This window comes from Fistularia commersonii, chromosome 8 (genome assembly GCF_037954325.1).
Source record: "Fistularia commersonii isolate RoL2024-O1a breed Wild chromosome 8, RoL_Fcom_v1.0, whole genome shotgun sequence".
Classification (NCBI taxonomy): domain Eukaryota; kingdom Metazoa; phylum Chordata; class Actinopteri; order Syngnathiformes; family Fistulariidae; genus Fistularia; species Fistularia commersonii.
In genome coordinates this window covers 16,940,221-16,951,588 of record NC_141291.1, presented here as the reverse complement: position 1 = coordinate 16,951,588, position 11,368 = coordinate 16,940,221, and the positions used below count along the sequence as shown (strand labels likewise).

General features: G+C 38.2%; 2 protein-coding genes across 3 annotated transcripts; one reads left to right on the top strand and one right to left on the bottom strand.

The window, feature by feature from the left end:
* Nucleotides 1-4,774: 4,774 nt before the first annotated feature.
* Nucleotides 4,775-6,736, bottom strand: cebp1 (CCAAT/enhancer binding protein (C/EBP) 1). 2 transcript variants are annotated; one of them, XM_086150417.1, is made up of 3 exons: nt 6,688-6,736; nt 5,745-6,038; nt 4,775-5,654 (listed from the first exon to the last, which is right to left on the bottom strand). In XM_086150417.1, the coding sequence occupies exons 1-3, from the start codon at nt 6,688-6,690 to the stop codon at nt 5,349-5,351; spliced, it is 603 nt and encodes a 200-aa protein (XP_086006543.1). In that variant the 5' UTR covers nt 6,691-6,736; the 3' UTR covers nt 4,775-5,348. The 2 variants fall into 2 exon arrangements, with proteins under 2 accessions (XP_086006543.1, XP_086006545.1); XM_086150419.1 differs by having other exon boundaries at nt 5,745-6,005; nt 6,688-6,728.
* A 420-nt stretch (nt 6,737-7,156) lies between these two features.
* Nucleotides 7,157-10,814, top strand: ngdn (neuroguidin, EIF4E binding protein). Its single transcript, XM_086151443.1, has 11 exons — nt 7,157-7,186; nt 7,453-7,512; nt 7,654-7,725; nt 8,225-8,362; nt 8,442-8,526; nt 8,678-8,730; nt 8,878-8,995; nt 9,220-9,394; nt 9,620-9,773; nt 10,367-10,430; nt 10,696-10,814. The coding sequence occupies exons 1-11, from the start codon at nt 7,169-7,171 to the stop codon at nt 10,713-10,715; spliced, it is 957 nt and encodes a 318-aa protein (XP_086007569.1). The 5' UTR covers nt 7,157-7,168; the 3' UTR covers nt 10,716-10,814.
* The last annotated feature ends 554 nt before the right edge of the window (nt 10,815-11,368 follow it).

Sequence of the window (11,368 nt, the reverse complement as noted above, 5' to 3'; positions counted from 1 at the left end):
GGCGCCGCTAGATGGCAGCCAGCTGCGCATCCATAATAGGTTAAATGCAGAGAAGGAATTTCCCGCAAGGGATTAATAAAGTATAATTAAAAAAATCATACAGATGAATCACACTGTTCTATAAATGTCTCTATGCGTGATACATTGGGAAACCGTTTGTTTTCATTATCATCATGAGGAACAAGGCTTGTCAGCAAAGAAATAATCTAATTTTGTGTCTTACCTTCCCACTTTTTATTTCCAGCTTATTTTAAAGAGAATGTCGAGGAAATATACTACCTCATTTAGTTTAAACTGATACAATCCTGTCTATCGTTCTTATTCCTTTTTGCAGAATATACAGCCAATTCATAATCACAGAGATTCAGGCCACACAAATGTGAATCGAAGTGATGCTCTTCAATATACCCTTACACAGTTCTTCAGTGGCATGGTAAATTTTAATCTGAGTTTTTGGCAATGCCTATTGAGCAACACTTGATGGCACCAACACATTTTGTTCCCACTCCATTACAAAAACGCTTGGTTGCTCCATGTTAGCAAAGACAGCATTGTTTTGAAGTGATCACTTTCACTTACCAAGTCCTACTTTTGCACTTCGGACACTCACGAAAAGGTTTTCTCAGGGAGGATCAAACCTTGCATTGTGTTCTCCATTCCCGTGAAAAATCAAAATAGGCCAACTGGTATTCATTAACTTCATCACAAGATCATAGCAGTTATTTCTGTAGGTTTTAGTGTGTTCAACCCTTTACACACCAAATATATAATTCATACGATACGTGAAATGAAAATTTGCAAAGGATCATCCTGTGTCAAATTGTAAAATGAATAAGACAGAAAGAAAATGAGGAAAATATTGTGGAAGTCTTTTCAGGGAACTTCCTTGTTACTATTTATTTCTTTATTTGTTTGTTTATTTGTTTGTTTGTTTTTTTGGAGGCAATATTGATAGGCTGATGCAAGGTAAATTCTGAAATAGATTGTGGAATTCCATTTCACATTTCTCACATTTCAGGTCTCTGAAAATGCCATGATGACCGTTTTGCTTCAGGTGTAGAAAATGGAAATAACTCTTAATTGACAATGGCTATAACACAGGGGCTGCTTTAGTTGAGTTGTAGTGGGGTTTATATGGTCTGCCTGTTGGGTAATAAGGGATTAAGTGAAATACCCTCTTTCTTCACTCTGTGGAGATGTTGCAGCCCTGGGACCACAGATTGCCCCACACAACGCTGTGAAACATTTCAACAGACCAGGTCACACAAAAGATCATTATGTGCTGCTCAAAACTTTGCAAAAGATGAGCCCATGAGCAAACTGAGCTGATTGTAATTTCAAAGTAGGTCTTTTGAGGTCACACAAAATGATTTTGTGAAGTTACTGATATTTCATCAACAGCAGACTAGTTTCATGACTGTGAAGGGAGTCTGTAATTGTTTGTGCAATTTGAATAATATGACCCTGATTTTACAATTTGCTGATGTAAATCTCAATATTTGTAACCTGCCATCTACTGTGCAGCCAAACCAAGTGGTACTGATAATTTTTAGTTCCTGTTTAAAGAGTCTCAGAGTGATATAACACACACATTCTCAGATGGTTCTCTTTTTTTAGATCATTTTTGATTTTAATATTTGCAATATTAGGCAGCTTTTTTTTTCTTTTTTTGGCAAATATTGAACAGTGCCAATGAGACAGGAATTGTTGAGAAGAATGAAAGGGGGAAAAGCAGCCAAAATCCCCAGAACTTTAACCAAGATTACCATGCCCTGATATGATTCTTCATACAGACTCCACTCTAAAATAGCATATGTTAAATAATAGCGACCATATTATAATATTTTTTTCTTGTTTTTTTTTTGTCAGACAAACCTCATTCAAATGGATTCACTGACATATTGAACCAATAGCAATTGGTTAAAAGAAAAATATAAACCTGGAGTAAGTCTGTACTCCACAGGGAATCCATACGCCCGTGGGATAGGCAACCATATGTGGCATCTTGAAAAATGTAAATATTCAGAAATAAAAACCACTGTGACTGTCTTTTTTACTGCAAGACAAGTGGTCAATTTTTGGTCATCTCTGCAATATAATTCATCTGTAACATTTGTAAAAAATCAAAGAAGTTCCTCATTATTTATAAATATTTTTAGACAGTTACACATTTGGACAAGATGGGTTGGAATTACTGTAAAAAATACTGCTCAAAGACATGTGTGGATAAATAAAAAAAAATTCAAAAAATGTAAATCACCCTCTTAGAAAAAGAGATGTAAATGGCTATATTCACATCTGACATTATTTGAACTACGTATAACTATGGGTTTGCTTCAATAATATCCCTATAATAAAATACATTGGATTAAAACCTATCCATCTAGATATTTATAACACAAATGACACAAAGGGTTCATCTGAATATCTGCTATGAATCCTGATGTCTGAAACCTCAAAGAAGTCTGCAATTACAGTTAGTATTGACAATGTTTATCACAGAAAACTATCGGCTGTAAAACAGGGTAAGACTTGATTTGGGCAATGATTTTTTTTTGTTTTTAAAGTGTTGGGCTGTCACCAAACTCCCCTGTGTGCGTCTACTATCTCTGTGTCCCTTCACTACCATCATAGCCACAGGAAGGCCCTGGCAGCCGAAATACTGATACGATCTTTGCGCTCCTTATCTCCGTCCTCTACTGTGTTGAAATCTTGCCCATCCCACAAAGGGAAACCGCTGGTGAACAACGGTCCACGGCATGACATCCGTTTCTGTGGGTAGACAACTTATGGTAAGTAAGGTGGCAGGTGCATAGTGCTCCCTGAAAAAGGATGCTGTGCAGAATGAATGACAACAATGAGGTGGTTATATCACATAAATATCTTTGAGAACGAAATCTGAAACATCATTTATGAGGTAACCATGAATGATGTTGGGTCATCTGTTAAAACTCTTTGACGCAGATGTCTCAATAAGCAAACTGAGTCGGATATTCTCTGTTTTAAGTTCAATGAGGTAATATGATTTGGCCTGCGAATATCTCCACATAAAAAAAAATATATATATATATATATATTAAAAAGATATTAAAAAGATATTATTCTTCTTATTATTAGATATATATTAAAAAGATAAACCGTTCAGTTTCCTGGTGCAGGAAACAATCTTAAACATCAGAGGATAGTTAATGGACTATTACTTTAATAGTTCCCTGCAATACAATGTAAAATTACAAAAGAAGATATTTACGGTACACAAACTATATATATATATATATGTGTGTGTGTGTGTGTGTATATAAAACCCCCAAATAATCTTGTCAAGATAAGTCTACCATACAGAAAGAGATGCTTAGACATAATTTGATGTCCAACAAACCGCAGGTAGTTGTGCAAATATGTTGGGCAATAACACTTTTAGTAAACTTCATGATTACAAGAAGTATATGGAGTGATTAGGAAGTGTTCGTTCAATCCATCATGAGAAACATTTCTTTAAGGGTGTGATTTTCACACGAGCGGAAGTGGGTGAGGACACTGGGGTCACAATCTGGAAGGAGCCTCCATTCACGCAGGCTTCCCTCCTCCCACCTTGTCCTTAACATTATCCTGCTTCTTTACTATTCATAAATCAAAGTATTTATACTGATTCCTCCTATCAGTTTTCTTCAACATCTTTTCGCATGCTGCAATACTATTTAACCAATCTTGAAATCAAGAAATCCATGTCCAACTCACTCACACAATTTTTTTTGTGTTCTCCAGTCTCTTGTTGACAGGTTTGGATTCGTAAGAGCAGTTACACTCAACTTGTCCACATCTTCCAACACAGTCCAGCAAGGAAAGTGATCAAGATATTTGTCACATCATTAATTTGAGCCTTGGTTGCGTTTCACCACTGGCCCATTTGAACAAAACTGGGAGGGGATTATATGAATTATATGTCCCAAAAAGATGAGAGATGTTTTTGTTCTGTAGAATCTACTTCTATTTGTAGTTACACATTAAATCTAGAATGTTTAAATTCTATCGTGCATATTAATTATGCAAGAAACTGACATTATTGGAACCATAAGTCCTTTTATAGTTCATCAGCATGTTGCATTTGTGTACTTCCACATAATTAAGCTTGTGACGATGTTCTCTCTATATTAATTCAAGTCATGTGTGAGCCATTGTATAGCACCAAACTATAACAGTTTTGGGCCACAATCTATGGGGCGATTTTGACCAAAGTCATTATGAAATTGGAGTGTTTATAGAGACGCCACCTTAGCTCACAAGAGTGAGAAAAAGCACTTCCTTCTAGGATAAACCTCAAAACAGAAGCCGCAGTCAACTGTGAGATACATTAGTTGATTTAAAATTTACAAGATCAATGAGATCTAGTAAATACAAGAGGTATAGTTGCGTCTATGGTTTTCACAGGGCTCCTACGGTTCAAGGCAAGTGAGATTAGAAACTTTCTTTCTGCCACTGCAACTGAAATTTAAAGGTGAATATTATGGACTAAACTGTTAAAAAGAAAAGAAAAAAACACAAGTGACCTCAGATACCAGGGGATGAATAATACTGGTAAAACAATTTTGGGGTTTTTGCTTGAATAGCCAATTATCGAAATGTAGAGTTCATCACTAAGAGAGGCTTCTTACAGAAAGGATTTTTACTCAAAGGGGTCAACATTATTAATGATGTTGGTTCCGAAATTCCAGACATTTCATTTGCAGCGTGAGATTCATACAATCCCCATGGCATCTTGAAAGACTTCAGAAAATACATCTTTCCAGGTTTCAAGACCTGGTTTTTGGGTTTATTTATTAAAATTCAAGACATTTATAGATTTTTTGGTTATTTGAGTTTTTCTTACAAATGATCAAATCTGTCTTTCACTGAATGTGTATATTGTATATTTATTTATTTTTCTCAGACCCATTTTAGAGTAAATATACCTATAAAATGTGTGCAGAAGCAGGTTCCGTGGTTGATGTGTACAATTTTACATGTATTAAAATATCATTTTGGGGGTGCGTGTTTTGTTGGGTTTTTTTTTGCAGTTCTTGTCAATCTTTGACACATTTGCTTACATTACGATTATTTTCATTGCTATGTGCATTTACAGTGCAAATTATTGGCAAACAACACCAGAACTGTCCTCCGTTGCCATTCGAGAAGTTTCAGAAATCTGGTAGTTTAACTATTCATCTGTGTCTTTTGACTTGCCACTCCAGTGTGTCCTGTTGTATTGCTCCTCTTGCATGTCCTGCAAATAAAAGCGTGTGCCTAATGACTACATTTACTGATTACGAATGAAAATCGGATCTCTTCGGTAGAGCAAAAACCACCTCTCTTTAGATGCTGGACATTCCTCTACCCCCCTCCTCAGCCCCCTGAAGGTGCCGCTGTGACAGAATGTGTTTGAGAGTGTCCAGCTCCTGTGTCAGCTGCCCTATCCGTATATGCAACTTCTGGTTTTCCTCCTGAAGCTGCAGGGCCCTCTGCTGGGTCATCAGGATCCTCCTGCGGGCCTTATCCCGGCTCTTTCTCACTGCGATGTTGTTCCTCTCCCGTCGCAGGCGGTACTCGGCGCTGTCCTTGCTGATGCTCCTCTTGGTCACCGGGGCTCGCAGAGTCGGCAGCAGGAAGGGATTGAAATCCTGCAGGCGAGAACGCCACGTTGAATTTTCAGGAAGGCAAAGAAGCTCGTCTTTGTCGTTTACTAACGGATCAACTTCCCCGTCTCTAACCTGCTGGGTGTTGCCGTGGCTCTGGTGGTTTGTACCCCCTGCGCTCGAGCTGAGACACGAAGTGGCGTAAGGCAAGTACGATCCCATCATCTGATCGTCTACTCTGTCCTCGCCGCACACCCTCATCAACCCCGGAGACTGGCTGTACGAGATCATGTCCATCGCCGCCATCTGACTACTGGAACCCACCGAGGTGGATGTGGTTGGGTTGAGTGTCTGGCTGTGGGTGTGAGGCTGACCCTGGTACGAGCTGACCCATTCCTGGATGACAGAAGACACTCTGGAATCAGACATCTGTCAAGGTTCGGAGACGGAATGTGATTTAGGTGGTCATTTCAGCAAAAAACATAAATCCCACTTGAAAACACAAAAATGGCACTTGCAAGTAAAATGAGAAACTCATTAAAGGTAAAGGCAGGGGGGGATTATGAGAGAAGATACTGACGTCGTTCTATCGTTTCTTTTTCTTTGATAATACCGTGTATTTGACGGCTGAATATTATGCTTTTCGTTCCACGTCACTTATCTAGAAATTCGCAAAATTACTTCAAATCTAAAACAGGATAAACACATAAAATGGGATTTAGTGTGAAAGAATTATACATTGTCTGAATTTGTTTCCGTTGTTTGAGTCCGATAACAAGTGTTAAATTAGTGGTAAATGCTGGCATGTGAAGACACGAGAAAAAAATTGTAAACGATAAATATTTATGATTTGTTTAAATCAGGAACGGCGAAACAGTATGTGCATATATTTCCCCTGGATTTAAATGAAGTTCCAAATCAAGGAAACAATAAATGAACTACAATTCCTGTTTTATTTCACACACACCCCTATGATATAAATCTTTATCCTTTATATTACATGTGAACAAAGCATCAATAATATGCGTGCAATTTGCAATGATTTCCCACACACATAATACATTTTGGACTAACTTACCATGACTTATCTCTCAGGAAATCCTCCAGGTTCTCCTCTTTGACAGACTGACTGCAAGTGATCTGAAGACAAGCAGGCAGGTAGTCCGATGATGAGAACCCCCCACGTCCCCCCGCGACACTACATGCACGCACGCGCAAATACACACGCACAAAAAGTGAGTGAGTGGGTATCTCATGGGATGACACACTATCAACTGCATCAAATATCCGCATCAAACTGTATGGAATTGAAATCTTTCATATAAAAAAGGAGAAATCCTTACAATGTAGTCACACCAGTGGCACTAAAAACGTGGAATACTTTGCAATGGCATTTTTTTTTTTAAATAGGTCACCGATTTAGTCATCTGTGCATTTTATCAGTTTCGATCACTTGCGTGAGTGGAGGGAAAAAAAAAGTGGAGGAAAAAGTGGAGGAAAGTGCAGGAAGAGCCGCTCAAGATTGTCTCTCTGCGACTTCCGTAGAAACCGAGATCAAAATGGCTTCGATGGATAACGTGAGTGTCGTCGGATCTAAAATCTCTCTTCATCACTTTTGTTATTCTCGCTTATTATATGTGTATTGAAAAACTTGATTTATGAATCAAGTCGATAGTATTCAGTATGAACTATTTGGAAAGATTTTTGCTGATCAGCTAGCACTCTTTATTTCCAGTTTTCTTCTAACTCCAAATGTGACATTGGGTTAGCTGAATACACGTGTCGATGTTAAATAGTGGAATTTATTATGTTTTTAACAGGGATTTATTGTGTTTTTTTACAGGGATTGCTGCAAAGTGACTTACCTCAGGCTGTGGCACTTTTTAATTCTCTGACGGAGCAGGTAACGATCAAACATTTCTTCCCATATCAATGCTGGGTTGGTTAAAGCACAATATTTGATTGCTTTTTTTAGGTGGGTATTTTATTCAGACTGCAAACATTGTTTAAATGTAGGCATTTCTATCTGTTAAAAACTCCTAAGGTGGCTTCAGTCACAAGTCATGTCCAAGATTTATTATCAAAAGTCAAGGATGGAGGATTTCAAACATCGAAGGTGAGAAACTTTTCTATGGCTTTCATTCGAAATCTCTTATAACTATTTTAGTTTGCACAGACACGTTTGGAGATTTATGAAAATAGGTGTCTTTTCCTCAATTTTTGATCACAAGATAGGTGATTTGACTTGGAAGAGAAGGAAAACCTTGCAACAACAAAAAAAGCTTCCAGCCGCAGGTTTAAAGTAGCACATATAATTAAACTAGAAAGTTAGCCTCTTTATTATTGTTTCATATGCCACATTTTTGCTGCTGAAACAACTAATACGACAGCAGATCTACACAAAAATTACTTTGACGTGAGGATTGGCCAATTGATTTTTTTTCGATGAGAAAACCGTCTATTTTTATGTTCGGGATCTTTTACAGATTTTAAGCAACACGCCTTCGAGACTGTTTTGTCTTGTCGTTTTTTTTTGATCTCACAAACTGCTTTTTCTCTGATGGAGTGTAAACTTGTGAATAAAATGAGTGCTGCGGTTTTGTTTCTTCCTACAGGGTTTATCTTTTCTGGACCTTCGGTATCACCTTCTGCTCTTCTACCTGCAAGATCTCACTCACCTGATCAGCATTAAGACTGAGGGAGGCAAAATAAAAGACAGTGAGGCCTTAAACAGAGTGGTGACTGTCAGAACGGTGGGAAAATATATTTTTTCAAGTAGTAAGCGTATGATAATTGTGTGCCAACCCAACACCGATTATTTCATTCATAAAGGTTTTGGAGAAGATGCGCCCTCTTGATCACAAGCTCAAGTATCAGATCGATAAACTGGTTCGCACAGCTGTTACTGGCAGTTTAGGTGAGACTTGTGGACACTGTTATTTGCAGTAGATCACAATTTTAATAGTTGTTTGATTTTATCATTGCGACTGAAAATAATTTGAACTTTCTGCCCAGCCTTTTAAAACATTTAAAAAATATATATATGTATTTTTATTTTTTTATTTTAGCTCAAAATGACCCTCTGCAGTTACGTCCCAATCCTGAGAATCTCATCAGCAAAGTAAGGCTTGGATAAATTCTTGACATAAATGACATTTTTCACTGTTTGAGGACATGGTCACCTAGCTAATTGTTGTTTTTATCTACATATGAAAAAAAAAGGTTGTAAGTAGATGTGGTTGTTATTTATGCTTCATTCTCTAAACAGCTGAGTGAATCCGAAGAGTCTGAACGTGAAGAGGAAGCCGAAGGAGCCTCAGACAAGAAAACAGCCCCCTCCAGTGGCAAGAAATATGTCCCCCCCAAAATCGCTGCAGTGCATTATGGTAATAACATTTGAATATTTGAAAGTGTATGGTATTTCACTTATCTTTATAACTATCTCTGTTCTTTATCTGATAGAAGAAACCTAAGATCAAGAGAAAATTAAACTCTAGAAGTCCGTCATGCCCTTTCGGCAGGGACAGCAGTGAAGCTCCTGCAGGGAACAAAAACATTCACTTGACTCAAACACAGTTGAGAACGTATTCTTGTACTTTTTACCCTGTAGATGGCGACATGACAGAAACCGATAAGAAGAGAGCTCAGGCGGAGCGCCAGAAGCGGATCGCCCTGAGGAGCTCCGTGATCCATGAGCTGAGGCAGCAATACAGCGACGCTCCAGAAGAGATCAGGGAAAGACGTGACTTCCAGAGTGAAAAGGAGAGCCGCGAGGAGCTGCACAGGTTTCATTTCTCTTCATTTGTGCTTGCTGTGTGAGATGAGAATGTTATGAATACACTCGAGAAAATACAATGATTTATGATGTGCTGGACTCATGTGTTCCAGTTGAAGCTGTCTAGTGAGAGATGATCTCTGTAAATATGTCACCGTAAAACTAAACAGGATTTTTTTTTTTTTTTTTTGTCTCGCAATTTTATTTGTAACAAATGGGCTTTTCCTCCTCACAGGAAAAATTACGAGGAGTCGATGATGGTGCGTCTGAACCCGTCAAAGCGTGAGGGGATTTCCAGAAAGCGAGGCACGATGGCCATGACGGGTCAGCTTAGTGGCATCACACACTTCAGTGACATCACGGCACTGACCGGTGGCGAGGGAATGCAGGTGAGCCCCTCTAGTACCATTTCAGTAACTCTTGACAGGTTGTTAAAAAGCTCTCATGTTCAGCAGGATTTATTTCATAGGTGTTAAGATACAGGAAAAAACCCTGCGCTTTAATTCAGTTATGTACTAGTAGTTTCCAAACTTCCTAAGTCTGGATTGAAAACAACTGGAAAGGCAGCCAAAGTTGCTCAATGGTCAATATAAATGACTCTGTCGCCAGCAGTTTGTGTTGCCAAGAACTCTTTTCCTTCAGCAGGATCTGGCGTGTTTTGCCTAGAAGCAAACAGGCTTTGGTATCTTGCTACTCTGTCTCTTCTCTCCACAATCTGCTGGTTTATAAAGGAGTAATGTAGAGTAATGACTGGCCAGCTGCCTCTAGCCGATCATTTGCATATGTGGAAAATTCATCCAGTATGTATTTAAGAGGACTTGGAAAATCCATTTTCTATGTTTAGACTTAAGTGGACAACTTCAACCACAAAGGGATGTTAGAAACAAGACCATCACTTCCATGAATGAATGGGACCATTGTGGCTTGAAGGTATTTAGATGCAATTGTGGCTTTTTCCTCAACACGTTTTTTACTTGTGCAGAATTGGGATAACTCTCGTCCAAAGAGGAAGAAGGCACCCATGAAGAAGAGTACTAAAAGAAAAGGTGAGGACTTTCAGATAACTTCACAAGCCACTGACGCAAAACCACATTTTCTTTATGCTCCATGATTCGATCTCAATGCCAAAGTTCAATTAACATGCTTTACATCAGTCCTTAATAAAATGTGGTATTTTTTTCAGTATGAATTTCACAACCGTTTATCAGATAGACAAACTGTTTTTTCTCCAGCAGTTCAATTAAAAGGTAACCTACCATCACTGCATTATAACTACTGGATTCTGTATATTGTGTATTTCCTTCTCCGCAGTGTTCAAGAAGCACAAATAGACCTGGCGACCCAACACTGATGGGAGACTTCTTTGCGTTTTAAAGGATTTAATTTTTTTTTTTTTTTAACCTGAAATAAAGTACACATTTGTACATGAATAGGTTTCTCTTGTTTTTCTTTTTTGTCCAACATCTTTTTGCAGGTCATGTATCAGGGCAGTTTTATTTACGTGAACTATCAGGTCATTTGGATGACCAATGTGGAAGACATATACAGCAGAGGGCAGACTGCAGCAAGATGAAACCAGGGCAAAGTGCTACAGAAAGAACAGTGATACGGGATACATGTAGTGCTCAGCAAATACCTTGTGCTATGTAACAATAACCAACAACATATAAACTGGGTTTGTGATACAGCCTTGCATAAATCTTTGAGTTGTGTTGCCGGAACAGCAGAATGGTTCTTAGTAGAAGTGCAACTCTGAATATAAATATTTGGGCTTGTTTCTTAAGTTGACTTCAATGCTAGTATCCAGTGACTTCAGCCTTTATTCATCTGCAAGATAAACATCTATATTCTGAGGTATTTTGGGCTCCATGTTGACTAGATAAGCTCCAGATAACTATTGAATAATTTGTGATTGAAAATTTTGTACACTCTGAAGTGAATAACTTATTTGTTATAAAAACCTCAGTTACTTAAGATTATATGA

Excerpts from the sequence above, each read along its gene's own strand:
- ngdn (XM_086151443.1), top strand. Across the intron at positions 8,363-8,441 it reads GAGTGGTGACTGTCAGAACG|GTTTTGGAGAAGATGCGCCC; the intron begins GTGGGAAAATAT and ends TCATTCATAAAG. Across the intron at positions 10,431-10,695 it reads GAAGAGTACTAAAAGAAAAG|TGTTCAAGAAGCACAAATAG; the intron begins GTGAGGACTTTC and ends CCTTCTCCGCAG.
- cebp1 (XM_086150417.1), bottom strand. Across the intron at positions 5,655-5,744 it reads GCCACGGCAACACCCAGCAG|GATTTCAATCCCTTCCTGCT; the intron begins GTTAGAGACGGG and ends TCTCGCCTGCAG.